The sequence below is a fragment of the Carassius gibelio genome, chromosome A6 (genome assembly GCF_023724105.1).
Source record: "Carassius gibelio isolate Cgi1373 ecotype wild population from Czech Republic chromosome A6, carGib1.2-hapl.c, whole genome shotgun sequence".
Classification (NCBI taxonomy): domain Eukaryota; kingdom Metazoa; phylum Chordata; class Actinopteri; order Cypriniformes; family Cyprinidae; genus Carassius; species Carassius gibelio.
The window spans coordinates 28,653,096-28,674,936 of NC_068376.1; the positions used below are offsets into that span (position 1 = coordinate 28,653,096).

The 21,841-nt window shown below is 37.7% G+C and overlaps 3 protein-coding genes and 1 pseudogene across 3 annotated transcripts; all 4 read left to right on the forward strand.

Moving 5' to 3' along the window:
- Nucleotides 1-2,095: 2,095 nt before the first annotated feature.
- LOC128015173 (odorant receptor 131-2-like) lies at nucleotides 2,096-3,037 on the forward strand. The gene has a single exon (XM_052598849.1). It carries the CDS (start codon nucleotides 2,102-2,104, stop codon nucleotides 3,035-3,037), a length of 936 nt encoding a protein of 311 aa, XP_052454809.1. The 5' UTR covers nucleotides 2,096-2,101.
- A 3,107-nt stretch (nucleotides 3,038-6,144) lies between these two features.
- On the forward strand, nucleotides 6,145-7,062 carry LOC128015175 (odorant receptor 131-2-like). Its single transcript, XM_052598851.1, has one exon. It carries the CDS (start codon nucleotides 6,145-6,147, stop codon nucleotides 7,060-7,062), a length of 918 nt encoding a protein of 305 aa, XP_052454811.1.
- Nucleotides 7,063-11,863: 4,801 nt separating this feature from the next.
- Nucleotides 11,864-12,781, forward strand: LOC128015174 (odorant receptor 131-2-like). The gene has a single exon (XM_052598850.1). The coding sequence runs from the start codon at nucleotides 11,864-11,866 to the stop codon at nucleotides 12,779-12,781; it is 918 nt and encodes a 305-aa protein (XP_052454810.1).
- Nucleotides 12,782-14,018: 1,237 nt separating this feature from the next.
- Nucleotides 14,019-17,789, forward strand: LOC128015205 (ubiquitin-like modifier-activating enzyme 1; annotated as a pseudogene).
- Nucleotides 17,790-21,841: the final 4,052 nt, after the last annotated feature.

Here is a 21,841-nt window from a genome sequence, read left to right on the forward strand (position 1 = left end):
AAGCAGAGTTAGAGAGATTGGCCAGACTCGGGTGGATCTGTTTGCATCTCAAGAGATATCGAGGCTACATCTGTACTTTTTTCCCCTGATTGCTCTGCTCTCTGGAGTTCTGGATAGGGTGCGCCGGGATGGAGTCCAGCTGCTGTTAGTAGCCCCGTTCTGGCCGGGCCGGGAATGGTTCCTGGGCCTGATTTCTCTTTTTGACGGCACTCCATGGGAGGTTCCCATCAGGAGAGATCTCCTCTCGCAGGCAGAGGGTGCACCCCCTCATGGAGCTTAGAGGCTGTAGGTGTGGTCTCTGAGGAGGCACAACTCTTAGCTTCCGGTCTCTCAACCGAGGTTGTAAGACCGTTCTCCAATCCAGAGCTGCAGGCTCTCCGCAGGGTTGACCCACTCCAACCTGAAGGTCTACGTGGCAGCCATGGTGGCCTACCGCGCCCTTCTCGGTGGCCAGTCAGTGAGCAGAAACCCTCTGGTTACATGTTTCCTCCATGGTGCACTGAGGCTGAGGCCTCCGGCCAGAAGAAGCTTATGCTAAGTGGTGAACAGGATGCTATTCTAAGCCTCGAGTCCTCTGATCTCCCCTCTCCTGGGGGTCAAGACTCACTCCTTCTGAAGTTTGGCCATTGGACGGGTTGTCCCCGATTTCTGTCAGGCTCCTTCTCCTTCTCTTGCTTCAGCTGTGCTCTTCCACACTAGGCAGAGATTTGAAAGTCTGGCGGCGTGGGCATTCTCGTTCCCCATACGTTCTTGATGCAGCTCGAGTTCCTGAAGAGTAACGTCTAAGGTTACGTATGTAACCCTGGTTCCTCGAAGGAACAAGACGCTGCATCGCAGTGCCATACCTCCGGCATCTCTGGCTGGTGCTTGCTTCATCCTTTGAGGCTGATTACCGCCGCTCAAGCTTTTATGCTTCCTGGTCTCTGACGTCTCGCCATTCCTTTGGACTGATTATACATGTTATTCAGAGACGTCACGCTGGACGCGTTCCCCAAACGTTCTGGACGCAGCGTCTCGTTCCTTCGAGGAACCAGGGTTACATACATAACCTTAGACATTTTTTACTGTTGTTAAAATATGATATTTACAGCATTTTATATTGCTGCACAAATTAGCATTTCATATGTACATATTCTTCATGGTTTTCAAAATACCTCAAATCTCAAGCAAATCACATAGAAAGCATATCCTTTTGTAATCATGTGTTTTTATTATCTTTGGTCTTTGTGTGCTTTTGTTATGGTCACATATGTAACATACGCAGGAGTAAACAGGAAACTGTGAGTCACAGCACGAGCACAGAACAGTGTAAACACACAGAGAACTAAGGGAGCTGCTAAGCTTCATCAGATCGTGTAAATCAGAGGAAAATTAATAGAAAAGATTATTATGTCGGAAGAAATATGAAGTAAACAAGAGTAAATATATCTATATATTTCCATGTACTGTACATGTATCTTTGGACTATATTACCCAATTGATGCTGTTCGGTGAATCTATGTGAACACAGATAAACCGCTGCTGATTTGACTGAATATGAATGCATGATGAATTTCTATTGAGTACAGATTTATTATTTTGCACTAGACATAAATTACTATTTTACTGTGATTGCACCAATTGTTTTTTTTTAGCCTTAAAAACACAAATGAACAAGCATTGTCTCTGACAAATGGCTCTTTTTCACATTTCCAGGTTCTCATCACGGAAGTAGTCATAGTTCGGTGTTTTTTTGCAAAATAACAGAGTATACCAAAATCTGTTGCTCACTCCATCTTGCCGTCTCTCTCCCTCCCACTTTCTCTGTTCAACTCTCTATATAAACTTGTCACTTTACTTCTGGAGCCAAATTGACTAAGCGAACTGTTAAGGTGATTTTGATCCATTTGTATTGTATAATGTACAATACCTGCTCTGTATTGCATACTCTAAAAAATTATATCCTTTGTATTTCTATATCAGGGTAACGCAAGATCTTTTGGATATAAACTTCGTGTTTCATGGACTTTGGACTGTCATTGACATCTTACAAAGAAAACAAGCTACAAAAAAATCCTGATATGATTTTGAGTCACTGCATTATACCAATTGCAAAAGAACGATGAACTCTACAATGCTTCAATACAGCGCCCAAGACAGATTTATGGAAGCTTTTGTCAGAAATGTCATCTTCGTTCTCTTTGGGATCATAATTAACTTCATCAATGGAGTGTTTGTGTTTACATTTTTTAGGAGTTCAATTTTCTACAGTGATCCAAGATATATATTATATATTCACTTGGTTATCAATGATATGCTTATGGTTTTTTTCAGTGTCACTCTTTCTGTGATGGCTTATGCATGGCCGAAGGTTCCTTTCTCGTTCTGTGTCATTCTGCTAATAATAACTGCTACTACTAATAACAACACTCCTCTGACTTTGGCCGGTATGGCCGTTGAGCGTTACATTGCCATCTGCAAACCACTGCATCACCATCAGATCTGCACAGTTCGCAGGACATATATCCTCATCTATCTGATTTGGGGTGTCAGCGTTTTACCTGGACTGACTGACTTGATTGTCATAGTAGTTGCTCGTCCTTTAGCTGTCTTTACTACTGCTACTCTCTGTAGTTCAACAAATGTGTATAACACACCATACCATGAAGAACTGAGAAAAGTTATAAATGGCATATACTCCTCTGTTGTGTGGGTAATTATTGTATTCACATATTGTCGAGTGCTGATTGCGGCCAGAAGAGCCTCCGCTGATAAATCCTCTGCAAAAAAGGCCCAAAGCACCATCCTGTTACATGGAGCTCAGCTTCTGTTCTGTATGTTGTCCTACATTACTGCTGTCATAGACAAGATTTCTGCTCAACTTCCAATAGATGATCGGAAAAAAGTGACCATTCCTAATTATTTTGTAACAAACTTATTGCCGCGACTGCTTACTCCCCTGATTTACGGTGTTAGAGATAAACTTTTTTGCAATCACATGAAAAGGATTTTTGCATGTAAAATACTTCTTGTAAAGGTTGAATCAACTAAACAGTGAGCAAAAGGTTTTTTTTGTTTTCATGGTGATAATTGTTTTCTTTATTTACTCACTTCTGAAAACTGCTATTTTTAGTGAGTCCTTTATTATTAGACTTCTTTGGTAATGCTCACATATTGTAGTCATAAATTATGAAATAAAAAATGGATGTCATCATAATAGAATATATAACCGAAATAAGTAAAATTATATTATTTACATTTTTTTTTTTTTTTTTTTTAAATTGCACATTTTTAATGGAAGTGGATTGCACTTAGATGAATGATTCGCAAAACTTGACACAAATGTCACGCTTGAGCCTATGGCATAATTCCTGAAGCTGGACTAGAGTGTGGTGCTAGAAATACCAATGCAGATGATAATAATTGTAAATCTTGAATGCACTGTAATTTCCTTTGCATAAAATTGTATGTCAAATACAATTATATGAATAAAAAAATAAAAAACAATGTCTTACATTTTGTTTTTATATTCCTCATACCATATGCTTGTTAACATGATACATTTTTCTCCTTTTAATTTCCGTTTCAGATTCAATAAATTGATAAATCTTAATAAAGAAGTTTTGTATTTTAGCTTGACAAGCTGATCAAACCATCAAAATCTTTAGAAGGAAACGTAGACAACAACTACAGTCAAAAGTCTTTCTTCCAAAGAAAATGATAACACTGAATTTTACACTTTTGAACTGTCACAGTAAACTCTACAACTCTATAATCTTAAAGGTATTCAGATGCTTTTTCTCGCAGTCATAATTAACTCCATCAAAAAAGTTTTTGTATTAATTTTCTTTGTATTATACTAATATTAATGAATTGCAACACTTGGTGCAAACATTGAATTGAAGCCTGTTTCATAAAACCTATAGCTGAACTCATAAAGTAAATGTGCAACAATGCCATTTCCATGAGTTCACTACTTGTTTTTGAACACATACTAATAAATGCAACCTTGGGAAAATGGGCCTATTTGTCAATTTGTTGCAGTTTCCAGCTGTGAAATGACCTCTGCTGGCATTAAAACACAGATAACATTTAATCTTTTGTACACAAATGATGAATAAGGGTGCAGATTTGATTATTAAATACTTTTAAGATTTCTAAACTAATACACTGACAATTGCATCTCATGAACAGCTTCATATTTATGGCTTTTCTGACATAGTAAACTTGTTAAAGCTGCATTAGGTAACTTTTGTAAATATATATTTTTTACATATTTGTTAAACCTGTCATTATGTCCTGACAGTAGAATATGAGACAGATAATCTGTGAAAAAAATCAAGCTCCTCTGGCTCCTCCCAGTGTCCTACTGCCATTTGCAGAAACTCCATCGCTCCCGGTAAGAAAATAACCAATCAGAGCTGTGGTCCGTAACTTTGTTTGTGTTCAAAATGTAGAAACATGTATATAATAAGCGAGTACACCATGAATCCATTTTACAAACCGTGTTTTTGGCTTGTCCTGAATCACTAGGGTACATCTATAATAAGTGTTTATATTCGGACTATTGTAGATTGCTTCGGGGGTACCGCGGCGGAGTTACCCAGTACCTTTGTGATTCTTCATAGACATAAACAGAGAGAAGTAGTTCCGGCTACGATGTTATTCCGCAAGACGCAAGCAGTTCTGTTTATTAACCGCTAGAGCGTCAAAAGTTACCTACCGCAGCTTTAAGTGGCTCATTTGGTCACGTGAATCACAAATCCACAAATTCATTTTGATGAATACTAAATCAATTTTTTTTTTTTTTTTTTTTTTTTGGGTGGGATGAATTAATGCACATTCACATTTAGTCTAGAACATCTGCATAAATGCAGTTATTTTTAAGCCAATGTTGACATCTTATCTAAATGGTGATTTTTTCAAAAAACAGCAACAACAACAACAACGTTACCATTCTTATATGTTTTTCAATATCCGTGCTTGCAAAGATTCTGCACAATCTTCTTGTTCAATATTCTCTGAATCCGGCTCAAATTGATATGTCAATATTGACTCCATCCTTAACTATACCAGAGCAGACAGATCTTGCTGCTTTGGCAAGGGGGAGGGCAGTACTCAAACACGGTCTAAACTGCTCACCAATCACAATGCACTGGGATGGCTAACCTATCACATCACATTTAGTTTTTCGGAAGGTGGGCCTTCATCAAACCCGGAACTAATCGAGCCATTTGTGCAAGACTGGGGAGAAACTTATTGCAATAATATAAATTATGTAAAAAATGAATTAGTTTTTCGAAACACCAAGCATAAGAGCATGTTCTAGTACACCCCCTAAACAATTTCAAGACATTGTAAAAGGAACCCTTGTAATACAGTGGTTCTTTTATGTTTATGTTGCAAGTTCAGTGATGCAGGTAGTGACGATTCCCTCCAGCCAATCCGTGATCAGCAGTTTACACATCACGTTTTGGTAATAGCATGGTTCACTTGGAACCAATCAATCAATGAAGGTGGTAGCAAAAAAAAAAAAAAGTACCAGGTACCAGGCACTGTGCCCATTGGAACCCTCCCCCCACCCCCAAAATTGAACCGTACCATGCATGTGGTACCATGCAGTGGAAAAGTGCCATTAAAGTGACAGAGGTATGGGGTGGTGTACCCCTCTTGTAGTTTTCAAGGGCACTCCAGTTGGTTATCGTGACACTGGACCACTCACATTTTCATCAGTATTGTCTAGTCTTATGTTGTTGTTGTTTTTGTTTTTTAAACCTTGACTTTGGCTATTCAATAAATTTGCACAGGAGATTTGTATTAATTTCCATAGTTTCTTTTGCATTAAAAATACTGCGCTGTCCTGAAGTCAACAGCAACTTTTTGAATAGGCTAATTAAGTGACCCAAGGGCAATGACCATCATATTTAATATTCATAATCCCTGCCCTTTCCACAAACTATAAATGACACAGATGATTAACCACTGATTAAAACCCATGTGAGCTTCAGACTGAAACATGCAGTCCAGAACCAGTTCTGCTCGAGGTAAGTCTATCTACAAGACTTTTCAAAAGGAATAGGCTAGATTAGTCTAGACAAGGTCACTACTCATGCATTCTCTCTCTCCTCATTCCCTTCCAGACTCTTGGTCATAAAGCACCGGAAAATGAACTCGACGACCTGGATTGTGGATAGTTACGAAGAAGCTCTTGTCAAAAACATTGTGATCGTTTCTCTTGGTCTTATCATTAACTTCATTAACGGAATGCTAGTGGTGACTTTCTTCTCCAATCCAATGTTTTCAAGAGACTCCAGATACATTTTATACATTCACCTGGTAATCAATGACATGTTCATGATATTCATATCAATGAGTTTATATGTGTTGACCTATGCATCCCATGTTGCAAATGCATCATTGTGTTACACATTGGTTTTTCTTGGTTCAGCCACTTTTATGATCACTCCATTGAATCTGGCTGGTATGGCAATAGAGCGTTTCATTGCTATTTGTAAACCACTGCATCACTCTCAGATTTGCACACCACGAAGAACCCATATCTTTATATGTTTGATTTGGGTTATAGGCGCTATACCTTCTCTAGCAGATATCATTATTTTACTCTTCGTCGAGCCCATATCTCTCTTCAGGTCTACTGTGCTTTGCTACACATATATTTTGTTCCCGTCAAAACACCACAAGGATCGCATCACTGCTTCACAAGTCATCTGTATGTCATTTGTGTGGATAATTCTCATTTATACTTATTGCAGAGTCCTGTTCACTGCCAGAAAGGCTGTTTCAAAGGGTTCAGCAAATAAGGCTCGGAGTACGATATTGTTGCATGGTGTCCAGTTACTTCTTTGTATGCTTTCCTATATCACTCCTGTTATGGATATATTTGTCATTCCTTTTTTTCCTGCTCACAGAACAAAGATCACTTTCTTTAATTATCTAATGACGAATATCATGCCAAGATTATTGAGTCCTTTGATATATGGGGTCCGAGACCAGAAGTTTCTCAAACAAATGAACGAATACTTTACATGTAAAGTTATAATTTTAAAAATAATGCCATCATGATTTTTTGTTTTTGCTACATTTATTTAAATTTGTATTTATTTATGATTTATGTGATATTTGTTTTATTTGAGAACATTACTGAGAACAGAAATTCTCTATAGTGGCTGAAAACAACTCATACTTTAAAATTTAGGCATTTTGAGTACAAACAAATGATGAATGACCTTTACTCAAAACTAACTTCACTGATGAATTTGCAATGCATTTAATAAGCTGGTGTTTTGATGATTTTTTGTGAAATCATTTACCCTCTAGTTCACACAGATGTTGTTAATTATATTATCTCTAGTAATTATGTATTATGGATTCACGACAACAAAAGTATTTGTGTCTTTATTTTGAATGGTAGGATTTTTTCAATTAATTATTTCAATTACAATATCTTTATAGCCAAACTATAGTTATAACATGAACGATTAGATAAAATTATCTATTAATATTGATAATAGTACTGTGTTATGATTATTTTTTATTAAATAAATTACTCTGTATTCTTATTGTTTTAATGTTTAGATTTATTGTACTTGTTTTTTTTTTCATCAAAGAGAATGTGCATTTTGCGATGAGGTTTCGAATAATTTAATGTTTAGGCGTACAAAATGTAACTGTCTTCCATATTGTACAGCTCATATCTGCCAAATAGCCAACTTCTGCCAAATCTTCCACACATGCAATATTTGATCTTTTTCTCTGATTACAACCAAAGCTAAATTAGTATAAATGTAAAATACTAATTAACCTCCCTAGTCTTTTGTTAATTTGTCACATGACCGAAGCAATGAATTAAAGGGTTAGTTCATCCAAAAATGAACCCGTAAGACCTCTGTTCATCTTCGGAAGCTCTTGGACTAAATCTAAAATATCTTAAACTGTATTCCGAAAATAAACAGAGCTCTTACTGTGCGTTCACACCGCCGGCGTCTAGAGCGTCAAAAATCGCTCTTGTCGCTCTGCTCACGACGCTGCAGAAAGATTCGTGAGCGCTCAGACGCTCTGACGTAGATCGAATGCTTATTTTGAATTTAAAGCGGCCGCAAAGCAAACAGCTTGTTGATCTCGTGCAGACTAACCACAAGGAGGGTAAAGTTATAAGTTAACCTCATTAAATATTGTTGTGGACTAAATATTAAGATCCTTTACTTAAAATGAACAATTTCAGACACCTTGGTCCACGTATCACTTTTAATCTATTTTTTATGTCCCTGTACGTAAACAGGGACACATCATAGATTATTGCAAACGCGAAACAGCAATAATCAACCTGTCCTCCATTGTGATTGGGAACTAATGGTCGGAGTGCGTTCTCTGGAATCCTCTCAAGCGGTGGACTTCTACGTTCCGATTGGTTGCTGCCCAACCGCGTCATAGATCATTACCATAAAGTTGCCCTGATTTCAACTCTCCTCGACGCTCTCAACGGCCAAGTCGCGCCGCGCCGCTCCTCGCCGCTGCTCGACGCCGGCTCACATTGAAAATGAATGACTTCCGGCCACTTTGACGCTCTCGACGCTGGCGGTGTGAACGCACAGTTACGGGTTTGGAATGACATGAGGGTGAGTCATTATTGACATAATTTTCATTTTTGGATGAACTAACCCTTTATGTGCCTACACATGATCACTTGTCGCTAGTGGCATTTTCACTGTTTGTTATCATCTTTTCATACATTCTATGGTTATCATATGAAGGCACCCACAGGACAACCCCACCCCTCCATCTGAGGGTTGGCAACACAGTGACGGACAGTAATGTTAACAACGGCCTCGAGCGCTGTCACGGCGCGACCACAACAGCTTGACATTGTCTAATTTGGCACAGTCTTCCTGCTGCACTAATAGTAGTACGGATTTCCTCTGTGTATACGTATCCTTACAAGTACAATTTTAGCTGGATTCTTTGTGTCCCCTTCAAAAATTGCTCTTGAGAAATTTTATAAGGCTTGTCCATCTGGTAGCATCACACAGAAGAGCTGCTGTAGCTCAGATAGCAGAAAACATCTCAGGTTACGAATGTAACCATGGTTCCCTGAGTTGGGAAGGAGACACTGCATCCTCTAGCGGTCGCTATGAGGAATGCCTCCTCGTGACCCCGGTTTGAAGCATACATTAAAAAAACACCAACAAGTTGGCCGGCAACAGCCCCTGACATCACTACCAGTGCAACTATAGATAAATAGGTGTCAGCAGAACACGTCATTCACTTCTACATCTTAAGGTTGCGTCCGAAGCATGTCAGGAAGCTAGAGGATGCAGTGTCTTGTTCCCTACTCAGGGAACCATGGTTACATTCATAACCTGAAATGTTCCATTTCAAGGGAACTTCGAACTGTGTTCTCTAGGGGTCGCTACGGGGAACAGTTGAGGGGAGTGCAGGCCAGAATCATGGCAAGCACTAGGTACCAACTCTACCATTTTCATGGGAATTGCCAATGGGACGTTAAATTTACAAACCTCTGGCGAAGGGAGCATTACCTGAGACAGCATATACAAGAAGAGATATCCAAGCAACAGGAAGCCCCTCAGGGTGACCCGGCCGGGCATCCAGGAAATAAGGGCAGATGTAAAAACCCACAAAGGAAACAAGTAGATACTCAAGTATTGCTCTGATTCGGACGAAAGCGCTGATGCCTCATGTGGATCACATCCCTTAGGTCTTGCCTACCTTACTTTGACCCACGATTCCTGCTACCCGCAGGTGGGGGAGGAGCACGAGTCATGACAATAGCCTTCTGTGCCCGTCTCTAATCCTCGGATCGAGACGGACCAGGACTCCTATGTTGTTCAGACTAAGAACTGGACCTTTGTGGAATTAAGGATTTGAAGGCAGCTGAGCACGCCATAGCCTCCATGAACTTCTTGACTACCGTCTCAACGGAGGTACCGAAAAGTTCGGAAGGCGAAACCGGAGTATGCCAGTGTGTATGCCTTGCCATTTAAGCAAGATGTATCCTGAAGGGGCTTAGATGGCAAGGAGGGAGATTTAAGAGAGGACGTCTGCCCCACACAGAGATAGCTAGCCAGCGTCTCTTCTACAGGGGGCATCCTCTCATCGCTGCTTTCGCACATTGCCTCGATGTTGGCATAACTTGTATGCTGAAAACAATGGATGTGAGAAGAATTCCAAATTCCAGCCTCTTCCATTCATTTTAGAACTCGACATGGAAAGTACGCAGGGCAGGAGGATTGAGAAGGCTCAGCCTCAGCTTCTTCGCCATCCTCTGACATATCCTGCTCTTCCTGGGCCGAACCCAGCAGAGCACTAGCCTCTGTATCAGAAAGTGTTAAAGATATAACATCATCCTCCCAACGCTCTCTCTCATCCACCGCTGACAAGCATGGAAGGGAAAGACCCTCTCTAAACTTCTCAGCAGGAACCACCTGTGATCCCCACGAGCTCATTTTCCACCATGCCTCAGCAGCGGTGGGTCCTGAACCACGGGAAGCAGATTGCTTCCCCTCTTTCTGCGAAAAGAGAGACAAACAAGAGCGGAGCTTTTTCATTTCATTTTTCAAACGCCTACAATGCATGCAGATTGCCCCCTCAAGGACATTGCATGCATGCTCTTCACCCAAATAAACAACACAAAGATTGTGTGTGTCATCGGGTGTCAAATAATGATGACACAGATACAGACACTGTCTAAACAGTGCTAATAGTCACCATGACAGACAGAGAAAGATCGCTCTTACCGCGTTCAGATGCACGCTTCAAACAGAACAGTCAGTGAAGACGAAGAAGTGAATGACATGTTCTCCTGGCACCAATTTATCTATAGTCGCACCGCTAGTGACGTCAGGGGCTGTCGCTGGCCAACTTGTTGGTGTTTTTAAATGTATGCTTCAGACACGGGTCACGTCGAAGCGTTGTCCAAAGTGACACCTAGAGGACGCAGTCAAAAGTTCCATTGAAAGGGAAATGTAATGCTGTGTATGGGGCTGCATGGTTGCAGAATGGTCAGTGTCCATGATGACCCCTGATGACCATGACTTCCTCTGTCCACTGTTGATCAAATGAAGGCATCACAGGAGCCAGGAAGTGAAGCTAACATTGGATTTGAATGCGTCTTGGTGCCTTCCTATACAACATTATTCAGTTTTTGGACACACACAGCCAATATCACTTCTCTTTGTGCTTTAAACAATGATGATCGATGTTCGCCTGTGGCTCAAGTGCTTTCTCTATTTTGTTATAGAGCATTAAACTGCTACGCAGTTTCAGAAATCGGTCTGAAAAAAGATACCTTCATGTGCAAATGCTGGCTGCAAAGACATTGCCTGAGAAGAAATTGAGGCATCAAATCAGCTACCTGTGCTTTCGGACAGAGCTATTGTTTGTGCACAACACCTAGTGTACTGCATTGATTCGACCTTTACTCAACTTTATTCATAAAGATTTAAATTCTAGTAACTGTGTGTATGAATGAGTTTAATTCCACATTTTTCCAGTGCTCTCATCTACAGAACATAGGCTACCACACCATTCACCAATAATCGCATTTGCAATATTTACATTTCATTTAAATTATTCCACTGTGATGTGACCCAAGTGTATTGACCATCACATTTAATATGCATGATCCCTGCCCTTTCCACAAACCATAAATGACACACAAGCACATAATGTAGCACTGATTAAAATTCATGTGAACTTCAGACTGCCCACAGTTTAGAAATGGTTCTTCTGCTCCAAGGTAAGTCTGTCTATACAACATCTCAAAGGAAATAGGCTAAAACTTCAAGTATTGCAGGTGATTTTTTTCTCTCTCTTTCTGTTCCAGATCCTTGCTTGTAAAGAATTGGAAATGAACTCGACGACCTGGATTGTGGATAGTTATGAAGAAGCTCTTGCTAAAAACATTGTGATCGTTTCTCTTGGTCTTATCATTAACTTCATTAACGGAATGCTAGTGGTGACTTTCTTCTCCAATCCAATGTTTTCAAGAGACTCCAGATACATTTTATACATTCACCTGGTAATCACTGACATGCTCATGATATTCATATCAGTGACTTTATATGTGTTGACGTATGCTTCACCACTTGTGAATGTATCATTGTGCTGTGTATTTATTTTTCTGGGTACAACCACTTTTATGATCACTCCATTGAATCTGGCTGGTATGGCAATAGAGCGTTTCATTGCTATCTGTAAACCACTGCATCACTCTCAGATTTGCACACCACAAAGGACCTACATCTTTATATGTTTGCTATGGGTCATAGGGGCTGTACGTTTTATAGCAGATGTCATTATTTCACTTTTAACCCAACCCGTATCTTTCTTCAGATCATTTATACCTTGCTACCCAAATTATTTGTTCCCTTCCAAGAGCAATCAGGACAATACCACTGCTTCACAAGTCATCTGTATGTCATTTGTGTGGATAATTCTCATTTATACTTATTGCAAAGTCCTGTTCACTGCCAGAAAGGCTGTTTCAAAGGGTTCAGCAAATAAGGCTCGGAGTACGATACTGTTGCATGGTGTCCAGTTACTTCTTTGTATGCTTTCCTATATCACTCCTTTTATGTTTATAATTAGTACTCCTTTTTTCCGTCTTCACCAAACTAAGATCACTTTCTGTATTTATCTGTTAACTAATATTTTGCCAAGATTGCTAAGTCCTTTGATATATGGGATCCGAGACCAGAAGTTTGTGAAACAACTAAAGGAATACTTTACCTGTAACTTTGTTATTGTAAAGATAATGCCATCGTAATTGTGCATTTTATTTGACTAAGAATTATTTAGAAATAATTTTGATTTATTTGAGTTTGTTTCATTATGGCATTTGTCTTGTTTGAGATTTGAGAACATAAATGAGAGCAGAATCTCTCCTGTGTATGAATGTCACTGAATTAGATCAATATTCTAATTATTCAACTATTCAATATTCTACAAAATGTCAAACCATGTGGCATATTCAGTAAAAAAAAAAAAAAAAAAAAACTAAAACAAAGGATAACCAGAACTATCTTTACTTTTATAAGCATTTTTTTTCAGCAGGTGTTTTATTAATTTTTAGTTAATATGTGAAATCTGTTCACCTCAAGTTCACAAAGGAGTTGTTAATCACATGAACTATGGGAAGAAAGCACACATTTAGTCTATATTCGGAACAGTCTTTATTGCTTTATCTGTTAAAATTATAGCCAAACGAACAGTCTGGGAAAACTGCATGATAATGTTGATGATAGAACTGTATTATTATTTTTTTAATCAAATAAATCACACTGTACATGCTTATACTTTGTGGTTTAGTTTAAAGTTCTTTTTAAAACCAAAGATTACTTGCATTATTTTGTAACTTAATCAGTTCATTAATATATTTATGTTTGAGGTTTATTCTTTTCTTAACTTGAGAAAAGAAAAATAAACTTGCTCCATAAGGCCCACAAGTTATGCATACTCTTTTGTTTTTTTATTATTTTGTCATATTAGAATATGAATTAATTTAAAGCATAAAGAAAGAAGGTGCTGTTTTGAAATATTATTAATTACACAATGCATGCATGCATGAATCAAATGGATATCAGACCAGTAAAATATGCACAAATATGTAACTTTTTTTGTTGTTGTTGTTTACCTTATTTGCTGAGCAAGTCACTAAGACTCCAGTGAGACTTCTTCAGTTAACAAGCTTATTAGGCCTATTTAAATGTATTCATAAACAATAACATATATTACTATAATTGTGAATGGCATTTCAGTTGAAAAATAATTATTGAGAATCATCTGATCAATTTGAGAAACATGTAGAGCCGCTTGTTTCTACCCCAAGCTGACTTATTCAGTTATTTCCGTGTGTTTGCAGCGCCACCTTGTGGTTTTTCTGTATAGTTTAGCTCGTGCACACCAACAGTGTGTTGAGCTCACCTGAGGAATCTCAGCGTCCGGTGACAGAAGCTTTCGAAGATACAACAACAAATGCATATTTGGCTTTTTAATCACGTATCATGGCCGAATGTGTGCGAGAGGCCGAAGATTACACAATAACAGAAACCTTTCTGTTCTGACCGAGGAAACGCAAGCTAAATCCGCTGAAAGGCAAATGCTACTGAAAATTGCCTACCCTGATTTTTTTTTTCTTTTCTCAATAATAGCTCATTACAGATCATTATAAAGTTGTCATATTGATAAATTCGTCATTGGTCACTTGTTGTCTAATGTACATTATCCTTGAAACCTCTCAGTTCCTGTATTGTTTACATCCAAACAGGTGTATTTAAAAGACCTACCACTGCAAAACAGGACACTGGTGCTAACAAGAAGGACATGCACATAGTAATAGTAAAGTATTTTTTCAGAATGTAGAATTTAAGAATCTGATGTAATGCTTTGTAAAGGACACCACTGCTAATGATTTGTCATTCTTACAGAAAAATGGCTGATATTGACGAGGGGTTATATTCTCGACATCTGTAAGTTTACTGTAAAATATTCCTATTAACTTTCCTGAGTCTATCTGCATCTTGGTTAACCTCTACCTTTTTTGCTCATTCTATCTCTGATGTATTTGTATATTTCATTGCTAGCAGTCCCTAGTGCACGAGTGTAAAGTACCTGAATGATCATATTTTATGTTTTAGTAATCATTTTTACTTTATTTACATTAAGTTAATAACAGGAATTATATTCAGAATGAGAAAGAAGCACTTCATACTCCGTTATAATTGTGGAATTAGACTTTATGGATCCTTGATCGGTGCATTTCATCGTCAGATTCCTCAGCACATTTTACACACCTATAATAGTCCAATATTTCATCTCTGTGTTTTTGCCGCCCTATAGGCTGATGCTGAAGTGCTGGTTACTATTACTAAAGAGCTTTGCAGGGATGCAGAGTTTGATGAACTTGATGAAGACACTGTAAAGCAGTTATTTCTGTTTGCCAGCAGTAACCTGGCGCCTGTCAATGCTGCTCAGGAGGTGGTGAAGGTGAACTTTATCATTTAACATTTTACGCTGACAGCACCAGTTGAGTTTGAGACCATGGTGTATGAAATCTGTCAGGCATGCAGTGGTAAATTGACTCCTCTCAGACAGTGGCTGTGCTTCAATGCCCTGGAATGCATACCTCAGGAGGACATTGGAGTCCTTTCTGAAGACAAGCTACAAGGCAGCTCATTCTCAGTATTTAGAAAACACAAAGTCTTGTTACTGATGGATTCATTATCAACTGAGCACTTTATGTGCTTCTTATAAAGTGATCGTTATCTTTTATGCTGTAGAGACAGCTGATATGATGGGCAGATTGCTGTGTTTGGATCTGCTTTTCAAGACAAATTGAAGAAACAGAAATATTTTCTTGTGAGTGTTTCACCAGCAGGGGAGGCCATTATCCTGATTTGTGTTTCCATAACCCTGTTAAATGACTCCCAGCTACTTATCGTTGATCTGTTATGGTGAGCAGTGAGCACTTCAGTGAGTCAGCGGTGTCGAATGCACAGGAAATATTTTATGTGCCATGTGACATTTCCTGTTGAGCACTGAGGATATGCCAGTCAGAGTTTCCCATGTGAATCAACCGAATAAGTCAGATTTTTGGGGGGTGAATATTATGGTCAATTTGAATGTTGCTAAAACATGTTTTTTCATATAAGTGTTATGCTAATGAGGTTTAAGCAAGGATCTATTGAATTGATCAAAAGTAGCAGTGAAGACAATGTTTTGCCATATATATATATATATATATATATATAATTTTTTTCCCACAATATTACTGTTTTTTTTTTCTGTAATTTTGATCAAATAAATGCAGGCTTGATGCGCAGAAGAAACTTCTTTCAAAAAAATAAAAAAATAGTAATGTTTCCAAACTTTCGGTCTGTACTGTGTGTGTATATATATATATATATATATATATATATATATATATATATATATATATATATATATATATATTATATGTGAATTCTGAAATAAATGTGTCACAGTTTCCACAAAAATACAAAGCAGTACAGCTGTTTTCAACATTGATAATTATAAGAAATTTTTCTAGAGTAGTTTTCAGCATATTAGAATGATTTCTGAAGATCATGTGGCACTGAAGACTGGAGTAATGATGATTAAAGTACAGCTTTGATCACAAGAATAAATTACATTTTCAAATGTACAGTTTTTCAAAAGAAAACAGCTACATTTTAATACTTTTTGACAATATTACTAATACTAATACTATACTAATATTGGAATAAAAGACTCCAAACTTTTAACAGTATTATACTGTATATATGCTATGAATAACATAACATAACATAACCAAAATGTTACTTCAGTCATGTCTCACTTTCAGTCTTACTGTCAGAGATTTTTCATGTCATATTTCTTGTGAGTTCTCATTAGAATGTCTTTGTCTATGATAAGGTCAGAGCTTGAGCAATTGGTTGTAAGCTGCTGAGGACTTTGCTCTGATTGGTCTGGGTGCGGGAGAGGGCGGGAACATTACAGTGACTGACATGGACTCTACTGAGTGATCTAATCTGAATCAACAACTTCTTTTCCACTCTAAAGCCATTGAGATAAGACGAGTTTGCACCAAACAACAGCAAAGAACACCTATAAAATTAATTTACACTTTCATCAGATTCAGTAAGATCGAAGACTGTTGAAATTGAAATCTGATTGAATGAGCCACATCTGTATCACATTTTACCCCTTAACTGTGATAAAATTACTGTAATGCATTTATATTTATTCTTTCTGTGTTTCTCAGAGGCTGACGTCTGAGGTGGTGGCAGAGTCGGTTAAAGAGATGATGATTCTTTACATGAACATCACCGCTCACCAGAACCGTGTGTGTGCAGAGACGGAGGAGGTTTACACACATTCATCTTACAGTAACCTTGATGGTGTGGCAGCCGCGCTGGATAATGTGGATGCACGTGAGTGCTCAGTTTTCTGATTCACCAACAGTGTTTACCAACATTGTAAACATGTGTCTAACATTTTATTTTCCTTATGCATGAGGAGTCTATCTCAACCAATTCTGTGTGCGAAACAAAAAGCCTGTGCTGGAGGGAGGAACTCTGGGTAATAAAAGCCACACTTTGGTAGTAGTACCACATCTGACTGAATCATACGGACCCTCCACATCTGAGGGCAGAAAGCCATTCCTATCTGCTCACTTAACAACTTCTCTCACCATATGGAGCATACGTTACAGGTCAGAAGGCACTTGTACTGATCAAAAGTTTTTTTTTATTGAACCTTTATCTGCTTGAGAGATTAACAGGTTCAGCATTCAGTAGCGGCTCAAACATCTATTACCATTTCTCTCATGTGTGATCACAAACACTTTCATGTTGATGTGAGCTTTTTAAGAGTTAAAATGTGCTGTATTACACCAAATGTCGATTAAAGGCTCATTCAAACCAAGAATGATAACTATGAAGCTAGAATGATAGCTGCTGTGGCTGAAGCTGCTAATAGCATCCACATCAAGGAACTATAACATTGCTAACATTATACTAACTATAAAATTACTAACATTATTAACTATAACACATGTAAGTACGCTCTGCATTTTTGTCATCTACGACTTAATATTTGCAAATACACAAAGTGGTCATTTTAATGCAGTGGTTGCATTTTTACCATACATGAAGCTATGATTGTATGTGAGTCACAAATAAATTATTTGTCATTTTCAGTGGGCCAGAGACCAGTTTGAAGGGCTTTTCAAACAAACAGCAGAGAATGTGAACAATTTCATCAGATATCGATGAATTCAGGTTAACTAGTTAGTATAGAAGAGAAAATGTGTGGAAGAGGCTCTACAGTTGTCAGCAGATGCAGAGATCATTAAATATGAAATAGTATACATGCTCATGTCCAGGCTCAGCTATTCATTATTAGTGCAACCCCAGGCTGCCCCCTGGCTTCCTGCCACAAGGGTCAAGTGTTGTCAGATCTCTTTTCCATCTGAAATGAAGTGAAGGATGTTTAAAGAGAGGCGAGTGTGCAGGAAGTCGAGGTGCTGTGTGTTGTAGGCAGATACCGCAAAGGGAAGGCAGCCGCTTAACTGCCTCAGTCTCAACTACTTCCTCTTGGCTGTCGGCAAATTGCAGCCTTTGAGTGAAATAAAGGAAGGACCTCACCCAACTCAGCAGCTTTCTTTTGTTAAAAACTGGAAGTGTTTTTAACCGTTTTAGTTTTGTTTAATGATAATAGCCATGTTTTTAATGCCATAAGAAGCTTAGCCTAAACTACCAATGTAAAAAATAAATAAATAAAAACAAAAACTACTCATACTAATAATGCTACCTCTTTTCTCTATTTCTGCAGTGACTCAACATTTGTTAATTGCACAGTAAAAAAAAAAAAAAAAAAAAAAAAATATATATATATATATATATATATATATATATATATATATATATATATATATATATATATATATATATATAATTAGATTTTTTTTATTACAGATTTTTGTGACAATAAGGGGGTGAAATGTGAATAAAGATATTATAAAGTGTCATTCCTAATGGTCTGTAGGCAAATTCTTATTTTATTGATTTATATCTTGGGATGAAATTAGCCCCATAATAAATAGGATAGGCTAAATGATTACTTGTAGGTTTTAATAATTTGTCAAATACTGCATTATTTTTTAGTTGATTGAGTCAGTTTAAATTTGCACCAGCAGGCGGCACTGTTGTCTATAACAACGGAGGGTCCTGACCCACGTGTGGTGAGAGATCATTAAAGGTTTAAATGGCATGATAAAGTCACAATAATAGGCACCTTGTCATTCAATAACATGTCATTAATTATCTGAGGTTTATAAATTATAATAACAAAACTCTTCATCATGAGAATGGCAGGAAATTGCAACATTTTATTTTAGTCTTATTGACCGGGTAAAGGTACAATTGATCATTTTTACTGGTAGTTTATGGTTATGTAACAGTATGGATGTGGAGAGAGGTCTAATCCATAGCATAAGTTCCTTCACACTGAGATAAACATGCGTCCAGAGGAGGGGTGATATGGACAAGAAGAGTTTTGAAACTTTAAAATGTCCTTCATCTCATATGTCCAGATATAACAGTTGCAAAACCAGAAGTCGCAGATGTTCAGTGGGAATGTAGACCACAGTTCAGTTTGAGGGTTTGTGCATGATCCATTTTGCATGAATATACTAAAAAAGATTGAATCTTGAAGTTCTACTGAGGTTTGTTTTCTCATCATCCGTTGGAGTCTTTCCTGGAGTGCAGGAAAACAGTTGTAAAGATCGACATAAACAACTCTTTCTTTGAAACCAGTGGAATAAGCTTTGTGTGATTGCTCTTTTGGTCTGTCTGCGCTCTTTTGAACAGCATCTTCTGTTTTTTTGTTAAAACACCAATTGCATTGAACACACACATGATAAACTCATTATTCTGTCTGTCTGAGCAAAAGGCTTGGAGACATGGCTTTATGGTGACCAATCACATCCACTTCACATCAGCATGTGACAAGTTTGTGCAGGGCTTCCATTTGGCCCACAACACATGTAGACGTCTTTCATTCTTGCTTAATGGAGCTGACTATATAGCGTCTTTAACAGTATTTTTGTATATTATAATAGACTACACAAACACATTATATTAATAATTATTTTAAAAAGTAAATAAAATAATAATCTTTCAAAAAAAGTATTTATATTGATATTTAAAAAGTAATTTATCGAGCCTACGTACACATGTAATAAATAAAATAACAATATAACTACATAGCATCTTTAGGAATATTAAAGCAATGTTTATTAAAACATTTGAAATAAAAAAGGACAAACATCTAATAATAAATAAAATCAGATAAATAAAATTATAAAAAGTATTAAAAGTGTATATATATAAAAGATTATTCATCCTACATATGCATATATTCTGAATTATTTATCTAAAAATGTATATACAGTATGTGTGTGTGTGTATATATATATATATATATATATATATATATATATATATATTGTATGTGTGTGTGTGTAAACATGAAAAAAAATATATATATTTTTTTTTAAACACTATTTTTCCTCCTCTTTGGTCCTCTCTAACAAGCTCTGGACTTCCGTTGTGGATGGGCGTAAAGAGATCCTTTGACCTTTGGCACCAACTATGTGAGTTTTATTGAGTAAATCCCCACACACAGCCCTTGGGATCTCCCATCATCCCCTGCAGACAGCATTGTCTTAGTTTAGATGACTCACAGTTTCTCTCCTGTTGTGAGTAAGATAGTATCTGATATCAGTGATCACTTGTGATTAACAAAGCAAGGTGAAAACATGTTAAACCCCCGACTTCTCTCACACAGACACACTCACACAGAGCCACATAAGCAAACAAGTCATGCTTTTCTCAGAAACCCTTTCAGATGCATATATAAACTGAAATAAAAACCAAGAAAAACATCTCTATGTAAATGATTCAATTCTATAACCTTTATTTGTGTTCTCTTAAAGGAATTCCTTTTAACTCATAAAAGTCTGTTGGAATTCTATGGTTTCAAGGGTTAACCCTTTTTGGGAAGTGTTGTTTTTTGAATGCGCTACACACTTTCCCCTTGTCATTTCCCCTGCATCTGTGTCTGTGAGCCATGGCAAGATTTTCCATCCTTCAGCTCAAAATCAAACACAAACGCGCAGTTTCGCCTTAGATCTACCAGCTACAATAAAACTATTTTGATTTGCGATTATTACTGTTACCCAAAAATCAGGCCATCCAAGATGTAGATGTTCCTTCGTCGTAACAGATTTGGAGAAATATAACATTACATCACTTGCTAACCAATGGATGCTCTGCAGTGAATGGGTGCCGTCAGAATGAGAGTCCAAACAGCTGATAAAAACATTTCTTGTGACATACAAATCTATCCATAATCCATAATAACACTCGCTCTATTGAGAAAGTCCATCTCCTCGTCCTCTCACATCAACATCCACCAACAGACTTGTTCAGAACGGTACATGTTTCTCTCCTGATTCAGACGAGATTACTTTTTCACTAGAGAAAGCAAAAGAGGTTGAAAACTTCTTCATTTTGTATGCAGTTTTTTTTTTTTTACATACAGTACATGCAGATTTTGGCTTCACAATTGGTTAATTAATTGAACTGAAGTGTGACGTTTTTATCAGCTGTTCAAACTCACACATTCACTGCAGAGGAACATACAGTATGTGTTGGTTTTGTAATTTCGACACCCATTAAAATTCATTGTATAGAACAAAATGCAGCTTAGATATTCTGCAAAACATCCTTGTTTGGCTTAACGCTTACTAAAGGAAACTAAATGTGTTTGGAATGACATGAGAATGAGATGAGTATGATTAAAATTTTTGTGTGAATTATTCCTTTAGCAGTTTTAAACATAAAATGTGTCTGAAAATGTACTGGCATCCCCAGTAAATGCACACATTTGGTATGTGCAATGAGTCTGTCAGACATGTTGGCGTCCACTCTCAGGTAGGAGGTCTCATTCAACCACAAAATTGGCCCTAAAGCATCCAACCCCCGACTGCAGTTTTCATCGACCCTTAACCAGCTCCATCCATTACAGACCAGAGAAAACAGTCATCCTCTCTGTTGAGACAGATCTTCTTCACAGAACCTCACTGCTGTGACATGCTTCTCAGAGAGAGAGCGTCCATCGCACAGACGGGTCTTATGAAAAACTCTGGATGCACACTGGTTTAGTCAGTGTTCGCTTTGTCGTTTGTCGTGACTGCATGACACATGGGCTTCCACACACATGCATGGAGACTGAATGAGCAGCAGTCTCAGAACAACATCTC

What these genes read in the sequence shown, in the direction of transcription:
- LOC128015174 (XM_052598850.1), top strand. Translation starts at nt 11,864, where the DNA reads ATGAACTCGACGACCTGGATTGTGGATAGTTATGAAGAAGCTCTTGCT.
- LOC128015175 (XM_052598851.1), top strand. Translation starts at nt 6,145, where the DNA reads ATGAACTCGACGACCTGGATTGTGGATAGTTACGAAGAAGCTCTTGTC.
- LOC128015173 (XM_052598849.1), top strand. Translation starts at nt 2,102, where the DNA reads ATGAACTCTACAATGCTTCAATACAGCGCCCAAGACAGATTTATGGAA.